Source organism: Gorilla gorilla, chromosome 3 (assembly GCF_029281585.2).
Source record: "Gorilla gorilla gorilla isolate KB3781 chromosome 3, NHGRI_mGorGor1-v2.1_pri, whole genome shotgun sequence".
Lineage (NCBI taxonomy): Eukaryota > Metazoa > Chordata > Mammalia > Primates > Hominidae > Gorilla > Gorilla gorilla.
The window spans coordinates 28,455,785-28,478,157 of NC_073227.2; the positions used below are offsets into that span (position 1 = coordinate 28,455,785).

Consider the following 22,373-nt stretch of genomic DNA (forward strand, 5'->3'; position numbering starts at 1 on the left):
TGGTCGATTTTAAATTAGGTTTACTGACGCTGGTCATAGAAAGCTTTAATCCCTGTGCACTGTTACAAGTTTAGCAGAACATTGAATCCATCTGAGAGAATTTCTCATGCAACAGTTTTTATGGGCCTTGAAGTTTAGTGGTGGTGAGAAGGCCCGTTTGCTCTTTGTGGACCATTTTATAAATTCTGAAGCAGTGAGGGTGTTTATTTTTCCCACATCTGTTTTGGGTCCTCTTTTGTGACAGTGTTTGCTGGATGCCGTGTCCTTTATACCTCCCCTGAAATGAGTAGTTTAGTTTGCACTGTTACAATGTATTTGTGGAAGCAGCCAATGTCAAATATTTTACATTTAATTCCCTCTCTCATTTCTTTTGGATACCTTTCTGCTTGAATTGTGTCTTCTAGACTGAATTTCACAACTTCACATGGAAAGAGAGACATTTCTGCATGGACTTCATATATATTGCCGTTATCTTTTTTCAAACCAAGTGTTATCTGCTGGACTGGAAAGCATATTGATGAAAATGCTTTCAGAACGAAAGCTTGATAATAGGGCTGTGATTTGATCTCATCAATATTGCTTTACGATAATATTTACAGAAAATTATTTGGATGTCCTCTCTGCAATGTCCATACACTCTGAATACAGATGGACAGTTCTGGAGCATTGGCTCTTTGCTGCTGTTTGAGGTTCTAGAGTAAAAGCACAGAGTGTGGATTATCTAGAAATCCCTGTTCTTCGACATCTTATTTTATCTGCTGATGCTTGGTGTCTCATGGAATACCAGGCAAATACACATCGATTGTACTGTTGATTATGGTTTCTAACAAGATACAAGCTCCCCTTTCTCCTTTTAAAATCAGAAACGCTAGAAAAGAGTGATATCAGAAAATCTTTGGTTTTAATTCCACTGAGGGATCTTGATCACCTTGCTTCATCTTTCAAAACTTCAATTTCCTCATCTTTAAAACAGGGGTAATCATTATATCTCATAGTGGCAATAAGTAAGATAATGTGCATAGCTTCACAAAATGCTGGGCACACAGCACTTAAATAACTATTATTCTGCATTTCAACATACCTCTCATATTTCTGAACAGCTGAGTTTAGGAATTATTTTATCTTAGCTGCTAAAGTGTATATATGATCCATTTGACTTTTTACGACCATATTTACATTTTTAAAAAATGTTCTTCCTAACGTAGTATATGGTCAACAGAAGAGATGTGAAGAAAAGCTTAACAACCCTTCAATGGTTATTTCAGAGTGTTTCTCATAGTGTCTCTGAGTATATAGAGAAATACCGGGAAGTAAGGGGATAAAAGAGGGAGCAATATTTTGCTAATAAGTATTGACATCCCTGGCAAGGAATACAAGGGATTAAGTTATCATTGATATCACTGCTGAGGATGTAAACTTTATTTTATTTACATAATACAATATAAATTTTAAAATCTGTGCTTTAAAAGTGTTAAAATAAAAACATTTTTATAAGAGAAGTCAAAATTTACCTGAGAAGGTGGCAAAAGAGGGGGCTAAATAGTTTTATGCTTGATCATTCATGTAGGAGAAATAGGAGGTTAGAAATGGTAGGCTTTGAGGCAGCATTTATCAAACATTTATTACAGACCTAGCACGCTGCTAAAAACACCTTATATTTACAGTGACATGTAAATATGGAGCACAAAATTTTACTGGCTTTGGTAAAACTGTTTTCATATTACGTTTTGAATTAGATGGAAGGTTGTGAACATTAATTGAATTGAGGTGAAAGTCGCAAAAAGTAAGAGACTATAACCTCTGCTAAAGGACAAGAGTCACAGACGCAGCTGGCAGATAATCATTCAAAACAATGTTTGTCAATACGTTCAGGCTGCCCTTCAAATTGAGGTTGTTAAGAATCAGTGTTTCAGAGGCCAGTGGTGTTTTGTGCAATGCAGAAAGATCATTCTCTCTTCTGAAAGTCAAACTCAAAAATAGCTGGTAGCACAGAGCAAACAGTTACTGGAATCCTTTCTCATCTTTGCCCTGGGAGAAAGTATCTCAGAGACATACATTAGACACCTTTCTGAAACTGTGAATTGCCATCTAGAGAATTATCAAGCATTTCTGGGATGTTGTGGGCAGATTCCATTGAGGGGTGATGACACATGACTTATATATCACTATATCTCTGTCTCTCCTTTGATACCATTGAGTGTCTGTGCTCTCAACAATGATAATTGACTCACCTGGTCTGTTTAACAAAGCTAATTTATGTTGGCTCCCGTAAATAATCCTCTGTGATATCTTTAATTCACTACATGCTGTTTCCTGTTCTGGAACCATCAGATTTAACTTCAACTCATTTACGTTAGAGATCTTATTCTGACACGATCATCTTCAAGCTGTTAAGCAAATTTCTGTCACAATTAGAAGCTAGGCTACTTTTTCTCTAGCTCTGTTTAGTAATTGTTATATACCTTAATAGTCTTTAAAATAAGTTTAAATTTTAAATAAATGCTCTTTATTTTAAGGATTTAATTTCTGGTGATTGCACAGGCGGCTATCCTTTAAAATTTTTCTTTAATATTTTGAAAGTTTTGCTTTTTATGTTAATGTTTGTATAACCATTTAACCTTAGTATGGATGGAAGAGAGAATAGAAAAAGTGGAGCCAAATGTGTATTGATACTGCTTTAAAGACAATAAAAAGGAAACGTATACTGTTTTGTTGTATCCATATTACCACATTACTTACTGTTATCTGCCCTTTTTGTGCAATACCACCTTGTCTTATCCTAAAAACAGAAACGTATCTGGTGGGTTTAGACATATAAAGATCGCTCATAATAACTTTCATGAAATAATTATAAAGTACTGCAATTCAGAGAAGAATTCTTCGTATATATTTTCAGTTTTTTTTTCTGAAATTTAAAATACTTAGTTTTCAACAGGTGTTTAAAACCATGAGCTGAACGTAGAGCTAGCTTTTTAAAAAAATAAAACTTTGTTTTATTTACAATTGCTTAGTTCATAGATATTTAAGAAATGGATCAAATAAATCTATGTTTTGCCTCAGGGAATACAGGTGAAAAGGAAAGCTTCAGCATTATATTATTCTGAATTATTGTTTAGGAATGTTTAGACTATATTTTTTCCAGAGGAGTGATTCAGAGGCTATGTTTTAGTGTCACACCACCTTTATTCAGGCCCTAGCTTTATGTCTTTGAACTCTGCACTTCTCTCCAGAACAGCAGTGAGAATTGTACTTACTCATGGGGATGTGGTGAGGAGTGAATGAGATAACTTGTATAAACCTCTCAGAATAGTGACCATCACCTAGTAAGCTTATTACTTACACAGTGAATTAGAACACATGTTAGCTATTAGTTACACAGTGAATTAGGAACCACTGGGAATAAGAAAGGGATAATAATTAAGAAAAAAAAAACACTTCTTGTATCCAGTCTGAAAAATCTGCTTTCTCACAATATATGAAACTATACTGATGTAGACTTGTTAACAAGAAAGCTGGTAGCAGCTGTTACTCACTTATATCTCTGAATTTGTTTAAACACATTGAATTCTTTCCAGCTTCTAGGTGATGCTGAGAATCACATCATCAAGGATGTTGATGGAATGGAAAGGAGGAAACTATTGTCTGGGGCATGTGAAAGCAGGTTTGACAGCCAGAGAATGGCATCAAACCCAAGGCAGGTGCCTCAGGGAGGATGCCAGAGGAATGTTGGCTTAATATAAAATGTAAATGCTAGGGCCTTGCTGAAATATATCAAAATACTAAGAGAACAATCTGTTCTCATTCAGCATTTCCTAAGAACCTACTAAGGGCCAGAGATTAGGGAATGTTGACTGAGAGCAGGCTGCTCTCTTTGGCTTTTCATATGGTTCAGAACTTACTAAGTGCCAGGGAAGAAGGGAGGGAATACAAAGATTTAGTCTTTATGCTTGAAGAGCTCACAGTCTAGTGGGAAAGAGACCAGTACATGAATAAATATTACACAGTGTAAGGGACTCTTGCTTATCAAATGCTGTGGGGACACAGCCAAGAGAAGCACTAACTTTTTGTAGGAGAATCAGGGGAAGGTTCACAGAGGATGTAAGAAAGCACCATTTGGAGAAAAGGAGAAGCACTTCATAAAGAGAACTGCCTCTGCAGGGCCCAGGGGCTTGCCGAGAATGCTTGCTCTGGCTAGAGAATAACAAATGAGGCTGGTAAATCTCGTGGTTTGGATTACATCATGAGAGCTCATTTCTGATGTTTTAGAAATTGGAATTGGCTCTTTGGACAATGGAGGTCCTTCCAAGAGTGGTTGCATTCCTAGAAAAAAATCTCATTACCACTGTTGCAAATATTTGTAATATATTTTTAGAGGGAAATACAACAAAGTAACAATCTGCATTTCATTGAAATTGTATAATGCTAGACTCTGGAAGTACACTGTCTTCAGAATCATACCTAACAGAGAACAAATAAATGAAAGCTTTTGATATGACTTTAAATTTTACCTTGTTATGTGCTTCATTTAAAAAATTAGCGTGTAAGTGGGAAGTAAATTCACTCCTTTACCACTAATTTTACTATTTGCCCCTACTTGCCTTGGCATACTTTTTTTTATTAGTATGCATTTTATTAAGGCCTGAGAATGTTTCTGTAGATGATCAACTTCTTTCTGAGTTCACATAAAGTTATGGTGCCATCATTGCTTCATGGCATTTTTTAGAATGGAAAGAAGTTCTGAAGTTTACCTGGTCTCGCTTCTCACTTACAGGATTTTAAAAAATTATATCATTTTCCAAAAAAAAATTCATAGCCTCTGCTTGAATACATTTTGAGATAAGCAGTTGAGAGTTTCCATTTCTTAATAGCTAATTCTTAGAAAGGTCTTCTGTATAATCGAATTTCTTAGGAGTTACAATCAAGGGGTCCATTTCTGCCCTCTGGAGACTAAATAAGTATAATTCTGCATCTACCCGATGACCCTTGCAATATGTCAAGATTGATATGCCCTCTTTTCCTGTCCCTTTTAATATTTATCTTCAAAACTTAAGAAATACCTCTGGTTTCCTCAGTGTGACATTACTTTCTGGAACTATATCCAGAAACTATACTATATAACATGTCTCTACTCCTCTCAAGCTAGGCAGCTTGTAAGTCATTTGAGTGCAAAATGTTACATCAGCTCTTTATCGTTTTATTTAGATTTGGGAAAAGCAGAGAAATAGACAGTTATTTTAAATTAAATGTTAAATTGTACACTGAAAACAGATGGGATTGGGATATGACTACATCAGAGATAGTATTTGCCCACTCTTTCTTTAATAGGTGTGCATACCAAGCATCAGGGCTTAAATTGAATTAGAGTTGCAATCACACTCTTTTCTAAAACATTTAAAACATTCCAGTTTACTTAGACATTTTAAAACATTACTTAAACTGATTTGACACAACTGTTAGTTATAATGCTGAGCCTTAAATTCAGTTAAGGGTTGGAAGCTGTGGGTTGAGGTTTGAACTCTGGGTTGGTATTCTCCTGATTTTGCCTATGGGACAAATCATGCTGACAATTTCTCACACCTTTTTTTTTTCTCCCAACTAAATGAAAAGCTAAGAAAGTTGAAATTTCCATCTCCCCACAATTCCTTGGCTGAACTTTTAGGCCAGTTGGGACTGTGTATGGATTATTTTAGACACCATTCACTGTGGTATTTCTGCTGGATATTGAAGTCACCTACCTTAGGCGCCTAAGACTGAATCACAAAAATCCTTTATCATTGTGTGTATTCTGGTTGACTGATGTTGCACAGGATTTCAGTTTAAAGTTTAGACCCCAGTAATCATCATCTTAGTAAGCACAATGGAAAACTGCTGTAAAGAGTCATGTAACAAAAGGTGTAACCAACTTTTGATTTGCAATGCTTGAATTCTCTTGAATGTCATTTCATTCTTTTCTGAAATACAGGATGAGGCATGACACTACCAAATCACAGTCTCATTGTTGGGTATTTTCTATGTAACATAAGCTTTGTTTTTGTTTTCTCAAAAGGCGTTTAAACAGAAATCACCTTCAGCTGTTTCCTGAGTTGCTGTTTCTTGGGACTGCGAAGCTATACAGGCTGTAAGTAGACACAAATAGTTATTGTTGCTTTGGGTAGTACCTTGTGTTTTATTAAATGTATTTTGGATCTGTTTCTGTGTGCTTTCCTGGAATCTATTCATCAATGGATTAATGGATTAAAAATTTGTGTTTTTTCTTTAGGAAATTTATGATTTGTTTTCTAGTGGTTCCAGTTGTTTTATTTGGTTAGGATTTAGTGGTTTATGTATGTGTTATGGAAATTGGATTATTATTATTTTTTTGGTAACGTGATGATGGCGAGATTTACCTACCTTTTAATGGAAATGTTTGATTAAGTTCTGAAGGGAGAAAATTGCTACTGTGCTTTCTCTTAAGAGGAAGTTGGCAGTGTGTTCTTGTAAAGTTGAGATTTTTAATGTCAGCTTTTTTGGTATTGTTTCTGGGCTCAAGTAGTCGTGTTTATTAGTCCGAAATATTATTATAAGGTATTTAAAGAGGGCTGTAAATTTCCTCTTAAATGTTTCCTTTAAAGCCACAATTTCAGCCTCTGCAATATGAATGACTGTATGGCAAGGTTTTCATATCAAATACGTCATAGACTATTAAAGGAAGTAATTCCTTAAAGGAGCATAATGTGAGTATTAGGGGGAATCACTTTTTCCTCCCTGGAATGCTTTTGCACTGACCTAATGTGTAATAGTGAAAACACATTTTTGAAAGCATTTAAAATGAGATTCTCAGCCATATGAAATGACTTTGTGCAGATGGGAGATAAGCTACAAAGTTTTGGAAAAATAAATAGCAATGATTATTGAGGTATATGCATGTTGTGAAAAAAACTGCTGGAATGTATAGAGTAAATTGCTCCATTAGCCCCCACCTGGATGGTGGGTGTCCCATATGGTACTGTTTGTAGAGAAAGTGAGCATAGTTCCTTTTTCTGAACTTGTCTTTGTAGCCTACTAGTTCAATGTGGTTATCAATTCCAGAAGTAGGAGGACTGTCCTCTCACACCCTTCACCCCCAAGAATAGCCAGGATCTTTGTTACGTCCTCCTGAAACCTTAACAACCTTAACTTACTATAGGGAGATATTCCCCAGCTGACATACCAGATCTATCCAGAGTCTTTCCTGACTTTGTTCCTCTAAGGATAGCTAAAATCACCTGACATTTTTCTCTTCTTTTTTGTGTTCTCTGCTGCTCAATTGGACCAATTTAAGTAAATTTTAAAAATAAAATGAAGAAACCTTGGAATTGCGTTTTTAACAAAAATTATCTAATAACTATTTTTACTTAGGAAATAGGGTGTAGGTTTGCTATAAAGATTATAGGTATGCATATCAGTAGATAATTATATCTAAATATTTGTGCTTAGTTTCTAAAAAGGGCCATAGAATTGGTTTTGATAGTATTTCACTTTCACCTTTAGTTATTGGTGACTGAGGAGATTTTTAAGGAATCGACTTGGATTAATTTCCCCCAGTTTAAGGTGGTATAATCCATTGCAGAATCCCTAATCAGCAAATTATATTCTCCTTGACATTTTGCCGTCTTTGACAATATCTCATAGCAGACCAAGAGATTTTCTTTTATGTTTTGTTATGATTTTATAACTGTATGCAGCTGCTGTATGAAAAAAGACTTGAAATCTTTAAGTGAATTAAAGAAACAGAATCCATAAAACCTATGACAGCATTTCCTAATTAATTAAATGCATGTTGGAAAATGGGGAAACAGGCAGCTAGAAAATGTGTTCAGGTTTTTTTATGTGTCTTTCTGGCTCAAAGGATTTGTCCTGGGGAGTAATAACAGCTAAAGCAGTGTTTGTTAGGTGGAACTAGTTACAAGAGGGATGTGAATATTTTTATGTTTCAGGAGTTATATAACTTGATGGCCTAGCACTCAATATTGACAAAGTGTATCCCTTTACATGAGATTTGACATCAGATTTAGGCACTGGATGTACATAGAAAACTAGAGGTGGAATTTTTATTTGCATCCTCACGTCAGGAATCTTAATTTGAGTTAAGGAACTGTTGCTTCATCTGAATTAGACTTAGGTGAATTGTTGAGTGCTTTTTCTCTCGAGAGGATAGGTTATAAGCTGCATGTGACCACTTGTTTATGATGGTGATAATTAATTAAATTAAACAACTGCCATTGGAAGTCTTTAATAAACAAAGGAACACGTGCTTGTGAAGCTCACTACTGGCTAGTGTAATTATGAAAAGCAAGGGTACAAGTTCACATTTTCTCATATGATACAGATGCCAAGTAGCTCACCTGAAACAAATATTCTAGCAGATGGGAAAATGTGCACAAACCTAAATGCACAACATCCTTTATAATGCTCATTTAAAAACATATTTTTTTCACAAGAAGAACAAGTGACAGAACAAAGGATATGGAATTTTTGACAAATAATGGGGAAAAATGATAGGACAAGGAAAGTATTTGATAGTTGATATATATATGATTGTTTTATAAATATGTGTAAAACAATATATAAGTATTCTATAAATATATATTTATAGAATATATGTTTTGACATTTATATAATATATAATTATTATATGTAGTATATATTTATATGTAATATAATGTATAATTAATTTATATATTTATATATAATTTATATTTATATATTTTATATATATATATATAGCAAGCCATAGTTGCCCCTACTGTCTAATGTAGTAGAGGCATACTATATGCAGAACTCATGAAAAAACAAATTTAGGATTTACTTCCTCTGTATAGGTTGTTCTGAGATACGAATTAATGTTTCAATTTCTTTATTTTCTTAGTTATTGTATACTTTATTCATACTTAACACTATGTTTTCCCAGGTATATCACTAATAAAAAAGTTTACTGGTTTAATACATAGTTTATACACTGAAGTTTGATTTTTCGCATTGTTTGCTTAGATTAAAGCTAGTTGGATATACTGGACATTGTGTTGCTTTTCTTTGAGCTTTGGAATAAATAATCACCATTTGACTAGTGGTTGAAAATAAGATGCCAGGGGAAGAAGCACACATGCTTTTCATGGACTCTAAATGCAATATAAAAGAAAAGGAGGGTATACTGTATATGAATTATGATTCGACACACTTGGTTGCTGCTAGCGGCCAAATATGCTTTTCCTTTGCTGTCTGCTCCAATTTCTCTTTGGACGGGTTGAGAGAGCACTACATGTTCAGGTCAAGATGTTTGCTCAGAAATAGTAGTACAGTTGCAGCTGTGTTTGTTGGAGTAGGAGACTAGTTTAAATAGCATTACCATTTATCCAGTCCATTAACAGAACTCTGTAAAATAATACCAACTCTGAATAAACTACAGGACAGTGTAATAAAATTACAAGCACTTGTTGACAGATGGAAAGTGCAAGTACAGGGAAACTAAAATAAGGGACGATAGGTTGGAGGTTAAAAAAAAAAAAAGCCAGCATGAAGTTTTCTTAACTTATAGACTCTATCTTCCCCTTTGCTCCTCCTCCAAAATCAAGGTTGCATTTTTATTATGAACCTAAGAGTAGAGGAAATTATTTTTAAAGGAATCTGGAGCTGGTTAACTGAAGAAGAGATTGCAGGGAATTTTGAAACAGTTGATTATGATTGATTGAAATTTATGAGTACTAATACAAATCTTCCTGATAAGTGTAACCTTAAAAGAGGCTTAAGAGTAAGTGATTCACACTTTTTGATGAGTTTGCGACTACTAATCTGGACTCATTAAAGAGGAATTTCATTGGTAGTACTGCGGTTAGACATTTGTTTATAAATATTTGTTTTGTGGTTTTCGGTTTATTTCTTTGAGTATATTATATTTACTGAGACTTCTAACATAAGCTTAAGTATCCAGAGCACTTTTTAGAAACTCATTTTTCACTTTTATCTGCCAAACCAAACCAAAACTAAACAAACAAACAAAAAGAACTGCATCTGTCCCAGGGACTCATTTTCTCTACTTCTTTGAATAAAACCTTTTTATTTCTGGTTCTCAAGTGCCATTCACGATTCCCCAGTGAGTTTTGGAGCGACTAAATTATCTAACATTAGGAATGGTATTTTTAAGGCCAAGGACTCTCTTTATGGCCTAGTGAATACTTACCTGAGACAAATAGGTTTTGACTGCTTAATTTCATTGGCCAGGTCATAATTCATTATCTGTCAGATAGGATCTCAGATTCTCAAAATTGCTTTTGATAACTATAATAATTGGGACTTTCTTAAGATGAAAACTTAATTTTTTTATTAAGGTAATCATTTAATTTGTTCAGCATAACAAATATATATAATTAAGCTGTCTTTATTTTCCTTTCCATCACTGCCATAGAAGGAGACTTAGTTTTTGTTTTTTTAATAGTTATAAGAGTAACACATGCTCATTGTAAAAAAGATCTAGGAAAATCAGAGAAAAATAGAAAATAGGAAGTAAAAATTATCTATTATCTCACTACACAGATATAGCCATTATTGTACTTATCAATTATTATCTTAGAATTTTTATGATTATACATATAAATGCTACTTAGACGTGTATTATGAAAATTTTTTTTAATGTCCCCAGGGTCTAGTATAAGGCTTGACCTTTAGAAGCTCTCATCAAGTGTTTGATGTATTGAATTAAATCTCTGTTGGGTTCAGGGTTTGTAACTTGAATGAGCAAATAGTAACTCTGGGACGGCATTATAAATAATGGAGAACCAAATTAAATTTAAAGGATAACTTGGTCAATTAAATGTTTGATTCCCCTAGGTTTCTCAAACATTGAAGTGTTTCAGTAGACACAACACAATCAAAATGATCCATTTTTCACCTAAGCAAAATATACCTTAATTTAATAAAATGTTTTATAAAACGAACTCCCTAGTTCTTGGATGTCAGTTTAGTCTCATAGGTTTCTTGGAGTCAACCATGAAAGCAGGATACAACAGAGGAGCCCATGTACAAATTTCTCTTGAATTAATTTCTGCCAGCTCTGATTAAAGTGTGGACTACTAGAGGTGTCAGGTGCCATCGTTTCCTGCTTCATTTTACTCTTGGCCTGTTTGGCCCCTGCCACAATAAATCCGACTGTGATTGTGCAGGAATTGCAGGTTACAGTTGCTACGGTTACTGTTGTTCAGCCAGACCGACATCATTACTCATCTAGCGCGCTGCCATGATAGCTACCGCTGATTTCTGTTGCTGAGACTGCCAAAGAGCTTCATGTGCTAAGGGTGAAAGTTCCGTCGAAGGTGGCGTCTGTGTTCTAATTTGGTGTAAGGAAACACTATCTGAATTATATACTGATACTTTGCTAAGGGGAACAGATTGACTCTGTATCGAGAGAGAAAACTTAGAAAAGTGTTCACTTTCAGTGATTAAAACACCAAGTCCTTCATTACTAAGTAAGGTAACTTTTTAATTACTTATTGGGCCCAAGGGACTCTGTTTTTGCCACTTAAAAAAAGAGGCATACAAGGAGTATTGCATTTAAAAAAATTACCACTATTTAACCAAAACTTTATTTTCAAATAGATAGGCAACAGACTTGATATATGGACATCTGAACACAACTCAAAATAGCCATTACCACTTGTCATGAAAGAAAGAAAAGTGCAAAGCCCTGAGCAGAACCTACTTCTACTTTTATTTTTTAAATCAACGTGTAATCGTGTGATTTAAACGTCCTAAATCCAATGAAGATTAAGATCATATTTGAGATTTTGCCAGATCTAGTGTTGATGGTTTTTACTTCAAAGGGATTACTAATAGACTTGTTGCTAAAGAAAGCTAACAATTGTCCGGTTTCTGCTGTTACCAACACACAGAGTGGACCTTCTGAGTGTGAAATCCACAGCATAGCTCATGTAAGAAAATCAAATGCAGGAATGCAAGAAAGTTTCTGTGTTTTTTTTTTTCCACTCAGCTGTACTTATTTAAACGACTGCTTTCACAAATGCAAATGTTTCTAACTCCACCAACAAGTACTTATGGACTGCCAACTTGAATTTGTAGAATACTATGATCAATGCTCAGAAGGGAAACTAACAAAATATGTGGCTCCATATAATATGTGGTATTTGTGGGCCTCAGCTGTTGCTAACATCTGACCTATACTGCGTGAATTAATGCCTAGAGAGTTCATTGAGAGTGATCAAATATGTGAATTTCAGTCTATCATATTCATGTAAAAAATATATTGTATACACATAATCAGGTAATATTTCAAAGTTTTTAAATAATGAAATTGCCACTACAATCTCAAGGTTACAATTTTGGGGACTGAAATTTACATAAACATTATTTCTAGGAATAAGGGTTGGTAGGGTTTTAGTTATATTTAGGTAATTTTAATGTATTTGCTTTATGTTTTAAGACACTGAAATCAATTTACTTTCTATCTTAAAGGAGGTTGTGTAAAATGATAGTGTTTAAATGCCTATTTAGATACTTGCGGTTCTGTTAACTTTGGAAGTCAGTAGACAACTGTATTGTCGAGGTTTCTTATCTGTAAAATGGGAAGGATCATACTATTTACTTTCTGGGGATAGCACGGTAAAATTTAGATTCCATATTCAAAGGAACATTGTAAATTTTCAAGTATGATAGAAATTATAATTATATTATTGTTATCCTTTCATTGCAAGCAAGATGGAAATGATAGTCACTCAGATGTCCTTGCAACTTGCCCTCAGTCAGCAAAGTTCCTGATACTATTGCACAGCCCTCTTGCATTTATCCTTACTGTAGTAACACATAAATATGTGTAGTCACATTAATTATCTTACCACAGCAAATTGACATAAAATGTGCATTTGTACCATGTTATTTCTCTTTACTTGGCTGCAGAAGGTACATTAGGGCCAGGATATTCTTAATGAGATCTCTTCATGCTCTCCCAGTTGATGATTCATATAGTTTTAAAATTCATCTATAAAATAAATTACAGATAGAAACAAAAACTGTGACTCAGGAACTATTTGTTAGTGCATATATTTAGATTGGTGTTTTAATGATGTGTTTTTCTGAATGACAAATGAAGGAAAAATACAAATGTTAGAAAATGCTGAGTAAACTCCTTAAACTATAGATAAAGTATTCTGAAAGTTGTTCAGAAGATTTACATATGTTGCTAAGGAACATTTTCACTACTAATAAAAATTTTATTTTTTAAAATAATATAAGATTACTCTGTTAGCTTTGTAATACGTACATATGATTTGATCTATGGAACATTGTCATCTTTATATAAATTGCATAGGTGATTTTAAGTGTATTTTTAGACTACTAATTATGTCAAAATCCAGTAAAAATTGCAAATCTTTTAGCACTTTAAATCTAAATAATGTTACATTATGAGACAAGTTTGAACCAGAAGTCGTTTTGTTTTGTTCTTTTTTCCACAATTCCAGTACTTCTCAAAGTAGCGTAGATCTATATGGTGTATATCCACTCATTACATGTTACCTATAACTGAGTTGATTATAATCACTGAATTTTTTCTGGAGGGTTAACCTTAAAATATTTTATAAATTTTGATATAAGAAACCTTTGGATGGAAGTTTTAAAAGAAACTAAATCTTAGAGAAGGAAGCAATGAAGAGTAAAAAGACCAGTCCTTGACAACACCTATGGCCTAGGGTACAGCATAGAGGTGTGAAATGTTATTAAGAGAACATCTGTGTCTCTTGAAACATCCCCCAAATGAAAGTTTATAGCAAAGTATGGCAACTTGATTTAAGTGTTAAAAACAAAACAAACAAACAAACAAAAACTTAAAAGAGAAATAAGTAAATCTGGAAACAGAATTGGAAGAAATAGCTTTGCCCCATCATGATAGGTTTCTTCTACTAGTGAAAGATTAAAGCTCGAAGGATGTGAATAGCTGAGAACAGCACAGAGAAAGGTTGATTGCTTCCCCTCCGACAGTTCCAATTGATTGAAAAAAGCCTAATTTAAAGTTCTGTTTGTTCTATGTCTTAAACCATCAGAATTCTCTTTTGGGACCTGAGGAATGCTCTGGAGGAAAAAGAATCCAAGGATAAAAAGTCATTGCAAGCCAACAATTGTTCCTAATCCTCACAAAATGCTGGAGAAATTAAATTTATTCTTTATTGCTCAAAGTGTTACCTAGGTCACTGGGCGATGGGAAAATTGGACTGGAAGTCGAGTAGGCGCAAGCTTTGTTTTGTGTCTAGATGCTTAACCTTAGACACGACAAGGCATCTTAGAGTGTTGTGGGAACTTGGTTCAGAGCATTAACACCAAGACTTTTATTACCCTGGATTTATAATAGGCTGTGCTGTCAGGAGATGAAAATGTTGTGTTTACATTTCAGTGTTAAATGATCATTTAATTAACACCTAAGGGGAAAAAAAACTTGTGAAATTCTTAGCAGCTTTTATTGTTGGTTTCCTGGGAGGTTTTAATATCCAAGTTTCATTGAGAATTTTTTTGTAAGTAAAGACACAAAAGACATTATAAACTTTTTAAGGAAGACAAACAGTTTAACCTTGACCCTTTAAAAAAATATTAATTTAAATTAAATTTTAAATCTGGTGTTCTTCTCATAAGTTTCTAGACTAATATATTAAAATACATTTTGATTGGACACTACTTTTGTGTAAACAGTATATAAATATGATTGAATTTACATTATACATTTTCTAGGGTAAAACATTTGAAATTACTGATGAGTTTATCTTAAGAAGTTTAAAATGTTTAGAACACTGACTTAAACATTTTGCATCTGTTAAACTACCACTGTAGTTACATTGTTTAGAATCTGCCTCAATGTAGGTATTCATATGCAAGCATATTCTATTGGTAAGTTATGTCGTTATTCTATTATTTTTAATCATTAATTTGGATACACACACACACACACACACACAATAGGGAAGAATAATGCCATTAATATGAAAACTCAGATTCACTTAATTAGAAATAACTAAAAGATTAGACGTCATAAAATGCTTTTATTTACTCTTGCTCTTTTATGAGACAGTTAACCAAAAAGGAATGGTCTTGAGGCAGAGTGATAACATTTGGAAGATGTAATGTGTACTGTCAAGAGTAGCTGCATAGTTAGTAACACTTTAAGGATACCTTTCTAAAACTATCTTTAAAGTTTACATCTTTTTTATTCTTATTTTATCTGAATATGAAGCTTTATGTTCAAATATATGAAACTTAAAAAGAATTTACCAGTTTACATGCTGTTAAAGTAAAATCTTTCTTAATTTTTCCAGAAATGAACATGTCATTATGATGTAGTCTTTTTCTAAATACACTGTTTATATTCACACTGAAACAGAAATGCTTATCTGGTTTCTTTTTTTGTTGTTGTTGTTTAAATTCAAATGCCTCAGGATAAGACCCACTCTCTGTCTTATTCATGATAAAGAAGTGCATGGAAAATGGAATGTTGTTAAAATCTCTCAATAAAAAGCCCTGCTTTTAACTAAGGATTATACCCTCACTTACAAAACACTACTGAGCAATTATGTAGGCACTTTGTATGATGTTATATGCTCTACTTACTTCTATCAAGTTTCAACCTTTCTGCAAACTTTCCTCATTTTTTTAACACACTTTGATCTTTTTCTTCCCAAAGCGACTTTTCTACCCAGCCTCTTGTCACAAAAACCCAGAAATAGGAATATTGCTTTAAACATTTTATCTTCTTTACGTAAGGACCAACCTTCTGGTTGAGTTAGTTGCAAGACAAAACAAACAAAAACAAAAACAAACAAACAAACAAAACACAAAACATTGTCCAGAGATATAAAAGAGTGAAAGACAAGAGAAAGAGAGGAGTAACAAAACCTGGTTATTTAATATAATAGATAGCCAGGGTATTCTAAATGGTATAGTTTATCATACCAACTGATATTCCAAGCCAGTTGGGTGATGCCAGTGGTGGGGGGTGGTGGGGGGAGGGCATGTGGAGGGGGAAGCGAGAGGTGGGCATACTGAATGCTTAAGAAACCTACAGAAGAAGAATAAGTATTTAGGGAAATTATAGGAAATTCCATTTAACATAGATAAATGTGTTTCTTTTATACTAAGGAAGTCAATGCTATGCTTTTATACGGAGAAAGTCAGTGTTAAAATTTCATACATTCCTTTTTTGAAATCTCTGCTCGGAAACTAAAAAGAAATATTTCAGTATTTATTTTAGATAAACTCTCCAGGCTTGCCTCTTAAAAAAAATAGGAATAACTTCTAAATACAATCTGTCCTAACAAATATATTTGACAGTTACTCTAAGTCATTTCATGTATTGAAGTTGGGAAATAAAATATCGAGAAATACTCTGTATTGTACTTGGCAGTGATTAGTTAAAATTAACCTCACATTTATATCACACTCTTTCACTTGGCTTTGATGACCCACCATAATGTAGTTCTGCATTACCTCTTCAACGTTATCATGCTATCATAGCAGATCTACCGTATCTCAAGCAAGCAGATTTTCCCGTTGCTGCCTGGAAATTCCCAGCATTATTTCTGGACTTCTTTCTTTCCTCCTTCCTCCTCATATAGGCCTCAGCTCCTCTACTAAAGCTTTCTCAATGGTTTTAGTTACCTCCACATGATCATTCATTATAATATGGTACAGACTATTGATTCTATGGTACATTATAATGTGGTACAGACGGTTGATTCAGACCGCCTGGGTTTGAGTCACTGAATGTGTCATCTTGGGAATATCACTCAATTACCTGCCAAGTGCCTCAGTTTTTCCTTGTGTAAAATGAGGATACTAGGAGTATGTTTCTTATGGAAGTGTTGTGTGGAGTAAATTATTTCCTAAATGAACTGAGCTTACTATGGTACTTGGCATATAATAAGTGGCATGTACTTACTTTTTTTGCTTCCTTTTATCATTAAAACTGTATCACTGTTTCCTGTCCCATATAATGGGTTGTCACATATAATTCTTTAATCGTAACCTGTGTATTAACTTTGCCGAGATTCCTGTCTTATATTTGTCCTTGTTTCATATGTAGCATCTAGCCTAGTACAGGTCGGCTAATAAATATCTTTTTGATGAAATAGTTGGAAATTAAGCCTGAGAAAGACACTACCAATAGATTGAATTTGGGATGATATATGTTGAGGTGTGAAAAAAGCACTGGATCAGAAGTCAAAAGGCTTTTACAGCTGGGCATGGTGGCTCACGCCTGTAATCCCAGTACTTTGGGAGGCGGAGGTGGGCGGATCATGAGGTCAGGAGATCGAGACCATCCTGGCTAACACAGTGAAACCCTGTCTCTACTAAAAATACAAAAAATTAGCTGGGCATGGTGGCAGGCGCCTGTAGTCCCAGCTACTCGGGAGGCTGAGGCAGGAGAATGGGGTGAACCTGGGAGGCGGAGGTTGCAGTGAGCCGAGACCGCATCACTGCACTCCAGCCTGGGCAACAGAGCGAGACTCTGTCTCAAAAAAAAAAAACACAAAAAAAAAACCAAAAAAAAAAAAAAAACAAAAAACAAACAAAAAAGGCTTTTACTAGTTACATTCCTAGCTCTGCTGATCACTAGCTGCAGATGCTGAGCAAAGATACTGGCTTTTTTTTTGAGGATCAGTTTCTGTGTTTATATATGAGTATGTAGTAAGTCAGATAAGAGAGGGACCTTGCCCAATGTGTTCACCATCATATTACCAGAATTTAGCAGAAGGCCTCCAAGCCTCTAGGGAATGTATGAAGATAATTGAGGGAAAGGAAGGAGATCAAAATACATCTAAGATGTGTTCTCTCTGTTTTTCAAAAATTTACAGGGAACTCTACACAGGCCCTGGAATAATTACAGTGGAGGAGTTATTCATGGTAATAAACCAGGAATTAGATAATTAGGTTGTGGATAAGTGATTTGAGATTATTCTCTCTACTATTAGCTTACATTTTGAATGGCTTTCCTATTAAATGTGAATTGTCTGAAGGCTTATATTAAAAAAAGTTTTTGTTTTTTTTTTTTTGAGACGGAGTTTCCCTCTTGTTGCCCAGGTTGGAGTGCAATGGCGTGATCTCAGCTCACTGCAACCTCCGCCTCCTGGGTTCAAGCGATTCTCCTACCTAAACTTCCTGAGTAGTTGGGATTACAAGCATGCGCCACCACGCCTGGCTAATTTTTGTGTTTTTAGTAGAGATGGGGTTTCTCCATGTTGGTCAGGCTGGCCTCGAACTTCAGACCTCAGGTGATCCGCCTGCCTCGGCCTCCTAAAGTGCTGGGATTACAGGCGTGAGCCACTGCGCCCAGCTGGTTAAAAAAATGATTAAAGGAGATTTGATGCTTATGCCTTATTAAGTGGTGATCTTGATACTTGGTAATCTCTCAATATGAAGTAAGTGGTGTACAACTGAGGTAGTTTTAATAATCACCTGTCTCTCAAACATCGCTAGTGGTAGCATGAAGAAATAAGTTAAAAATTAAACGGGGCAAATCAAGATAATATAATGGATTTGGTTAATAAAGGTTTATATGTTCATGTTTGCATTATAATTTTTTTTGTGATAGGTTGGAAGCAGGGACCATCATTTTCTGTAATTCTCCCTAGGAAATGCATTGTGCACCCGGGACAATTAATTTTCCTGACCTTTTGAGGAGAACAGAATGTGTGGAACCTGAATACCCTGAAGGCAAAGGAATCTGGAGTCTGTTTCTAAGAGGAGAGCTTCTCTCTGACTTGGTGTGGGTTTTCTTTCCCTCTGTTGAAGGGGAATGAATTCCACACCTAATGAATAGTTTCAAGGAAAGTTGTTAATCAGGTACTCCAAGTGACCACCCTGGATTCTTCTTTTATTACACAGGAACGTGAGGGAATGAGAAAGCAACATAGTTACATTTGATAAAAGGAAATACTCTTTCTCCTCTCCCCTCCCACCACACCATCCCTTGGAATTTAGTTGATGTGGGAAATTACTGCAGCAAATAATGTGTTTGAAAAAGCAAAGTTGTATGAATGAGAATAACGCTTGTAGCTACAATAATTATGTTAAAAAATCACAAGGTATATCCATCATCATATTTCAGAGCAAGAGTTTTCATCTAACGATGTTGGAAAAGAATTTTTCCTTAGTTCTTGTCAATCTCCCAGGGAAGCATGGCATGCAGGAATAACTGTTGTTACCAACATTATATTTTGTGCTTTTCTGATTCATCAGAACCTTTCTGTTGCCGTAAAATGGGAAACTCCATCAAAATCAGATGAAGAACTTCAAGTAAATGTGACAGGGGTAATAATGAATTATAAATGTAATTGATTTTTATTCAGATGGACAAATGTTATTCTTTAATCCTTTCCCATTTAGAAGCCATACGCTAATTTAAAAAGAGAAAAGTGGTCTCTAATTTAAAAAGGAAAAGTGGTTTAAAACAACAACATTAGAGTCCAGATATTTCTCTGTTTTCTAAATTAAGCCACTTGGGTTGAAGAACACTATTCAAGTGTGGGTAAACATGTTTTGATAAAAAGTTTTGTTATTTCCAAATAACTATTATACCCCCAATCATCAGTGTGATATCTATTACCAGATACTCACTTGGGTTGTTTTTTTAAAAATAATATGATTCAGTTTTAGGTTTTTAAAAGTGTAGTTCTTATCTTCAATTCTCAAGGATGTGTAATACCTTTTATTTATTACTATACTAATTTTATATTATATTTCAAAGAAGTGATATCTACAGTGTGCACTCCAGTGGTTCAAGATAAAAGTGTTCTGTGGTCAAATGTGTTGGGAAATAATGAAAGTCATATCACCTGTGGTGGCTACAGTGTACACTTGTGTGTTAATCTTAAAGGCATACTACAATAAATAAATCTGTTTAACCTTTTAAAATTTGTTTTTCAAAGTTATTTAACTATAGAGGCCTCTCTTCTTTCTTAACTATTCCTGTTTGTTCTTGTTAATCCAGAGAGCAAAACCAGTCTTTAGCTTTTCCAAAGAATAGTTACTTTTTATTACTTCTGATTGAGATTTTATTAAAGACCATTTAGGACATATGGGGTTGACATATATTTTTTTTTTGTGCCAACGTTGTCACGTGTAAGACTTTTAATAGTGCATTGGCTTATAAATCTATTCTTTTCAATCCATCTTTGAAGGTGAACTCGGCATTCTGTTGTAGCCTTGAGAAATAGAAGAACTTAGAATATTTTCTAACAATTTCATTAACTTAGCACCACTATTTGCTTTAGGTATTTGTTTATATGTGTGTGTTGCCTGTGTGCATGTGCGCATGCGCGCACACAACACACACACACACACACACACACACACACACACACACACATACACACACACACACACACACACACAGCCATTCAACTACTATTTTAAGGACTTTACCATTTTATAGCTTAACTGTCTCTCTCTTCCCTGCCTCAGCGAATTGAAGCACCAGAAGTCCTTTGTGGAACACCTGCTGTGCACGGCATTCTTCAGCAAAACAATGAGGGATGCATCATCTAAGCTGGTGTGAACTTGCAGGAGTCTTTCTCACTCCATAGAGAGGATGTTGGAGCCAAAAGCTTTTATTTTATGTACAATTTGGAGATGATTGGTGGACTTTGAAGTCATTGCAAAACTAATTTGTTCAGTATTTTTGCCAAGACCAATCTTTCCAGTATTAGAAGACAAAATAACTTAGATGTGAGGGTTTAGACACAGGAATAAAAACAAATGGAAGAAGTGATTATAAATCTCCAAAGGCAACTTTTAAAAAATACACCTGAATGATGCTTCTCACCAGGACACTTAATATTAATCATTACTGAAAATTACCATCTCATCTCTTAGTTACCCCCAGTAAGTTGCTTTGGGGTCACCACTTTTTATTTATTGTTAATATTGAGAGAAAAGACACAAACGAAAACAGAATCATAAAATTAGAGTATGACTCAATCAAAACTATTTCAAAGCTTGATATTAAATAAACAATATAAATAATTTATTTCAAATTATACCCAATATTTGCACACACATTTAATCTTCAGCTTTTACTGTGCCTAAAGATCTATTTTTAATCAGTTTTGGCTCCCTCTTCTTAAAGAAGCAGAATACCCAAACCCTCCCATTCCCCTTCCCTGATCTATTCTTCTCCTTTGGTTTCCATACCATGTATATATCATAGTATGTATTTTGCTTATGTTGTCTTTCAATTCCAATTAATGTGGAAGCGTTGTGAACGTAGACAGTAACAGTAGATGTACAAGAAATACAGGTTGAGTGAGTGAATGAGGGCCTTCCAACAACCTGCCAGAATTGGAATCCTAGCTCCAGTGTTTACTAGGTGGGCAACTTGCTGCCATTCAGAGAGTGCCACCACCCTGCCTGGAGAGTGTGGCCCCTTTCCTTGTGTTGCTGTGCAGTACCAAATGATGGACGCCTTCCCATAGGCAGATGTTTTCACTTACTTTTTAACATAATGAATCCACAAACCTCTAGCCTAGGGACTTAAAAATGTGCTGCTTTAGTTAACTCTAGTGTATTATAGAAACTGCTAATTCTTATATTGTCATTATTAGCTTACTAACCAAATCCCTTCCATAGGTTAAACATTCTGTGAGGGTTTGGACATACATATGCCACTCCCTTCACCACAGAGCAGTATTCACATGCACTGGGTGCTCAAATGTTCATAGGTTGAAGGAAAAGGGTAGGGAGAACAAAGGAACCATGGAATCATCCTTCATGGTAAATAAGCGAAAGACAGCATGTGAAGCATTATCTTTTTAATATCTTTGCATATGTTCTTTCTTGATAGTGTTTAAGTTTAAAAAGAATAGCCATCAGTACACTTGTTCAGTCAATATATCTAAGCACTTGTGCATAGGTGACTTTTTGTACCAATTTTTTCACTGTAATATATTAATTCTGTTTACAAAATCCTGAAGAAAGGGCTGTCCTACAACACCTTTTATATTATTTGTCAGTTCTCTCCCAATATTTTTACCCATTTATGCGTGTGAGAGATTTTGTTTTGCTTAATTTGCAAATAAAACAATATTACTACAAAATTACTACAAAGTTGAAATTGCTAATGTAGTAGGAAACAAATGAGGCAGATGGTTTAGTCTCATCATTTTGTGTCTTTACATAGGTTTCTAAGGGATAGCTTACATCATTTAGTGTGCTTCCACAGTTCTTTGCCATTCTAGGGCATGCACTTCTGACATTTTTATTAGGCTTTTGTGTTTGGTCACTGTATTACATCCAGCAATTTATTCCTTTCCACTTAAATTGTCTTCCCTGTACAAGGGGTGGAGAAGAATTCAGTGTCTGCACATAAAAGG

General features: G+C 34.7%; 1 protein-coding gene across 4 annotated transcripts in view; it reads left to right on the top strand.

The window, feature by feature from the left end:
* Positions 1–22,373, top strand: part of SLIT2 (slit guidance ligand 2) — a 368,351-nt gene that overhangs the window by 10,850 nt on the left and 335,128 nt on the right. For all 4 annotated transcript variants that reach the window (XM_019025924.4, XM_019025925.4, XM_055385658.2 and 1 more), the window contains exon 4: positions 6,047–6,118. In XM_019025924.4, coding sequence (XP_018881469.1) covers positions 6,047–6,118 — 72 coding nt within the window. The remainder of the gene's footprint in view (positions 1–6,046; positions 6,119–22,373) is intronic.